Source organism: Setaria italica, chromosome VIII (assembly GCF_000263155.2).
Source record: "Setaria italica strain Yugu1 chromosome VIII, Setaria_italica_v2.0, whole genome shotgun sequence".
NCBI classification, from domain to species: Eukaryota; Viridiplantae; Streptophyta; class Magnoliopsida; order Poales; family Poaceae; genus Setaria; species Setaria italica.
In genome coordinates this window covers 25,781,871-25,786,954 of record NC_028457.1, presented here as the reverse complement: position 1 = coordinate 25,786,954, position 5,084 = coordinate 25,781,871, and the positions used below count along the sequence as shown (strand labels likewise).

The following is a 5,084-nucleotide window of genomic DNA, read 5'->3' as shown; positions in this document are numbered from 1 at the left end:
TTTTTTTCAAAAATAATGATTTCCTCGATCAAATCTCGTGGAACTATAAAATGCCTTCTTTTTTCCTATAGTTCAAAAGGTGGTAACTTTTCCTACGTAAGTTTTACCTCTTTCTATAAACGTGCCCATACCCACAAACGTAAAATGTCATAATTTTTTTCTCAACGTTCAAAAAATCATTTTCTTTTCTACATAAAGTTTGTGTCCAAAAATTCGTCAATGTCCTTTTTCTACGTATAGAGGTTATAAGAAAATCCTTAGCACATGTAATAACACTTAAAATGTTCGAACGGACTCCCAGCTAATGAAAAAAAAACTCCACAAATATCGGTAGCAATTTCACCAGAACAAAATTCGCAGGTACGGGAAAAATCTAAACGGTTTTTTGTTTTCATGAGCAGCCCTAAAGATTCGCATACACTTTTCATAGCATCCGGTCACGCGTTTCCTGTTTGGAATAATCTTTCACATGTAATAACCAGTAACCAACGGATCACATCATATGCACTCTTCTCTGCCACCATTGACCCCCAATTATCCATTCCCGCTATACGAACCCCACTAACCACCATCATCTTTGGGAGCAGCAGGTGTCCTTGTCCAAATGCCTTTTCAGCGTTTGACGGCACAAGACGCAACCAGCCACACTTTTACCCCCAAGACATACATAAACATACTGCCTCGTTCAAAATTACCGCCGCACGTCAGTTCAATTGCCACTTCGATGGGCAACCCGCGGCGGCTACCGAAACACCACATTTCTGTGGCTACAGGCAGCATCCGAACCTATTACTCCTACCAAAAATGCACCAATTTAACATGTTACAAATGGGGGAGTTGGTGAGCGCACAATGGACTTCGTTTAGCGCACATCTGGCTCTTTTCTAAGAATACTTCTGAACCAAAGCAACCACCACCTCCAGTAATGACATCGATTGTTGTCCCAGTCCCCTCTTTCAGGCTTTTCATAAAGCATTTGTTTCTTGTTACCCATTGTATTAAAGCCTGAAATTTAGTTGGTTCGATTCTTACTATGGGTCCGGTTTTAGAATGTTGTTAGTATTTTTTTATCATGTTATGTTTCCATGACTGGATCCCATCCCGAGAAGAAGAATTCTTCCCTGGAGCCTAGATGGAGAACTGGGGCTCAGCAGGGTATTATTTGACTAGAAAGTCAAGCTCATTGGCGCGCCGATACAGCAGAGCTGAAGCTTCTACCCTGTTGATGGCAAACATGATAAAGAATTTCAATCAAGTGATGGGTCAACTCAACAAGTTAGAAAATAAGGTTCTGTAATACGAAAAGTGATTCAAGCAAATGAAAGCAATAATATTCCTCACCATCCCGGGTGCACCACGAATCTGCCTGTGGACAATGCCCAGTTCACCTTGTCTGTCCCGAGGGAATTAGCAACGACATGAGTGACCTTTTCGTCAATCAGGTTCGTGCAGACTGCACCAAACTGCTCTGCAGTCTGCCACAGAGGATGCAAATGAGGTTTTGTGTCTCCAACCGGGAAAACTCGGCTAAAGACTATATGACAGCCAGCAAGGATCCTCTTCTGCTCATCTGATAGTATGGTTCGCACATCAGCCTCATTGAGTTTAGGATGAGAAAAGAAGTTGTGGTGAATTCGCTCAATGACCTATATTCCCAGAGAGCACGAGAACTCAGTCAGAACAATCAAATTTGGACTTCAGCCCACGTGACCTCAATTGTGGAGAAACAAGGGCCTACCGCCAGTGAAGAAGCAAGGGTACCATCCTCTGGCCTCTCGTCTCTGTCAATCTCCAGAAGCGATGGTCCAGGAAGGCCGAATTGACGTCTACTGCAGGGAAAATAGGTGTATCTGCAGAAAATCACATGGAAAGGGGTTTAGTCAGATGTATTTACCTTTAGTTCATGTAGGAAGAATAAAAACATTAAACAGCTATACATACCTCTCTACAACTATCAAATTGTGTCTGTTGTGAGGCCAGACTCTTACAGAATCATCTATGATTACCACTGCAGATTCCATCCCCAATACCCCATCCAGATCTTTACTCTTGGGCAATCGCTCGTCACTATCAAAAGGATCACCATCATCACCTCTTGAGATGACTCGCCCAGCAAACAAGGTCCCAGTAGGGTCAAGAACCTTAGCCATCTCAGTAGCGTAAAGTTTGTTCCCCATGGTGTACAGGTGCAACTCGAAGAGCTTACTCGCCTATAGCAGAGCAACAGACAGGTCAAAAATTAACAGCAGAGCATAAACACACTTAAGTCATCGATTTTTTTCTAAAGAAACAAACCTTATCAAGGAAATTCCATATTCCTGGTCTCAGTTTCGTCCACATATTCATATGGTGAAAACGATAGAGATGGCGTTCTGGCATAGACCTGTCCTGTTCCTCTTTCTTCCGCAAGATCTCTTCATGTACAGAGTCCACCTCTATAAACTGAACAAGCATGCAATACATTAATGGGCAAATAATAAAACTTAGAAGTTAAAACTCATAGGCTAAAGCTTCTAATACCTTTGCGGAATTAAGAAGGGTGTGATCCAGATCAAGCACCAAGCATAGCTTCCGTGCTGAAAACATTTTGTGCTGTTCTGTGATCCGTCTTGCCCTTTCCTTCTGTATGAGAGCTTTTTGTTGATCATCATAACCATCAAGGAGATGATCAACATCACCCCATGGGTTAACTGGCTGCACAGCTTCAAGTGGTGTTGCAGGAGCATTAGCTGCATAAGCATTATGACCATTCTGTTCAACGGCCAGCCTCGGATCCACCCTAGTTAGGCTGCTTGAAGCTTGTTGTGTAGGAGCCATAAGAGCTGTAGCAGCTAACTGTGAATTTGAGACAGGATCAACATGCTTCGTGCTCATGGTGAACGGACGTGCAATACCAGACACCAAAGCTGGTTGAGAAACCATTGAAGTAGTCTGATCCTTGGTGCCCTGAGAATCAGGCTTAGTTCCATTAGATTTGTGTTGCTCCAAGCCCACTGCATCCGTTTTCTGGGCTATGCTATTATGAAGGATCCTCCTGGGATCGCGGGGCTTCATTCGTAGTATACCAGTATCGTTTTGTGAGTTCTACAGAAATAGCAAAACTTAGTGTTAGTAAAATATTCTAACAAAGCAAAGATTGGCATTACATGAAAATATAGTACACCTAATTACTGACAAATAACATACAAAACAAGTAAATCATGGTAAACAAGAATGTACAGAAGACAAAAATAAAGTATCAAGAGCTTTACCAGAGGTGGTGTCTGCATCAGAACCTGTGGCCGAACAGACGGAACTTGTGCAGCTTCTGTGGTCTTTGGAGCACTGCCAGGTGGTAAAACCGTGCCAGCAATTCCAATACTGATCGTGCCACTAGACATGGCTACCTGCTGAGGTTCTGATGCTGACATCTTCTGCTGTTCCATTTTAATCCAATTCATCAGAACTGTTGGATTCCCAGCAATGTCCTTTAATAGAGAAGAAGGCAATGAAACAGCAGGAGGTGCACTGATTTGTGGAGCAGAACTTTGAGTGGGGTGCAAAAATGGTGTAGTGGCTCCACTGCTGTTTGGGGGAGCCCTCATGTTGGTCATAAGCTGATTGGGATTCCCTGTTGGCACCAGCATGTTTCTTGGATCCCCAGCACCAAGCCTAAATCTTTTTAGCACGTTTTCATCCACCTGAGGTTCATCAACTGCTTTGTGTTTACGGTTAATAGTTGGCACTCCAGCACCCAAATTCCCATCCTTCAGATCTGAAAAATTCACACGCTGATTTGCATCTGTAGCACCAGCAGAATCACGGTTCAAAAACCTGAGCCTTGGATCTCTACTTTTAGATGTAGCCTTTAGTGCATGATTTGGACCTGCAGCCAATTGCTCAGCTTGTTTACCATAACCAGGTGGACCACCCGCATAACTAATATTGCTGCCGCTGGTTGTGTTAGGTTGAGAAGCAGGCATCTGACTTGTACTTGGCAGTGCAGTCTTCTTTGGAGCTGGGAAGCTGGAAATCTCACCAAATATATCACCACCTTTGTCTGCAGATTTACCATCATCACCAGAAGGAGTTGGACTTGGCAGATCATCACTTGGAAAGACAGATTTCTGCCCATACTTCTGCTGATATGATGAAACAGCCTTCAGAGGATCATTTAAGGATGGATATATCGAATTCCTTCCAGACTCCCTCTCTGGGAAAGATGGTCTCTCAGGTACCATTGGAAATGCCCCAAACCCTATAGGCTTTGGCACAGGAAAAGGAGGTGCATTATCCCGTGTGGGCGAGGGTAAGCTGTTCTCATCATAATCTGCATGAAGATCCAACAAGGGACTAATCCTTTTTGCGGGTATTTCCAACCTCGGTAAGCTAGATCCACTGAATGAATTTGCTGCTCCTGATTCGTATGGCAATCTCCCTGACGAAACCTGCCCAGATGGAGCCGAGCCACTGGTACTTGGGTCATTGACATTGTCTTTATCCTCGAAAACCAACTGCCTCACACGACTGTCCAGCTGATACAGAGGAACATGACAAAATTGAGGTTGCAGCTTCAGAATTCAGCCCGCAAGCAACAAAAGATAAACATTACTAACCTCATCTCTCTGGTCCAGTGTCAGAATGGACGAATATCTGTTCTTGATGTGGAACAACAACCTACATCATTCAAACAATATTGTTTCAGTTACACAAAAGGTGGCAGTTTTCTTCTGCAAATAATTAGCTGAAGATGAGTCACATACTTCAAAAGCATTGTCTTATTCTGCTCCTTCCTTGGCAAGTTATACGAATTTGCTACCTGCAGCAATGCAACACAACAGGTGTCAGCCTTCCAGTCAAGGAGGGGAACCAACCAATGCTAGGTCTAGGCCTTACAGTGGTGAGTGTGTCAATTCCGATAAAAGCCTGGTGCACAAGGGGATCAAGAATTGGCATCGGGCTCCCATTCTCCGGGTATAGCGGCTTCAGGTTCTCGAAGCACGTATGTAGACGGGCGCACGTTCCCTCAAATGACCTGCAATACAGCAGCAAGAACAACCGTTTTTCTTAGCATCCGAATCCTTCATCAACAAAAACATGAAGCA

The 5,084-nt window shown here is 43.7% G+C and overlaps 1 protein-coding gene across 1 annotated transcript; it reads right to left on the bottom strand.

Moving 5' to 3' along the window:
• Window positions 1–427: 427 nt before the first annotated feature.
• Window positions 428–5,014, bottom strand: LOC101772801 (RNA polymerase II C-terminal domain phosphatase-like 3; the record flags this gene model as incomplete). Its single annotated transcript, XM_012848557.2, is given in 10 exon segments — window positions 428–1,219; window positions 1,342–1,646; window positions 1,739–1,850; window positions 1,942–2,210; window positions 2,296–2,442; window positions 2,521–3,084; window positions 3,252–4,514; window positions 4,596–4,656; window positions 4,743–4,798; window positions 4,876–5,014. Coding segments are annotated over 10 exon segments (2,977 nt in total), but the record flags the coding sequence as incomplete, so codon positions are not given.
• Between the last annotated feature and the right edge of the window lie 70 nt (window positions 5,015–5,084).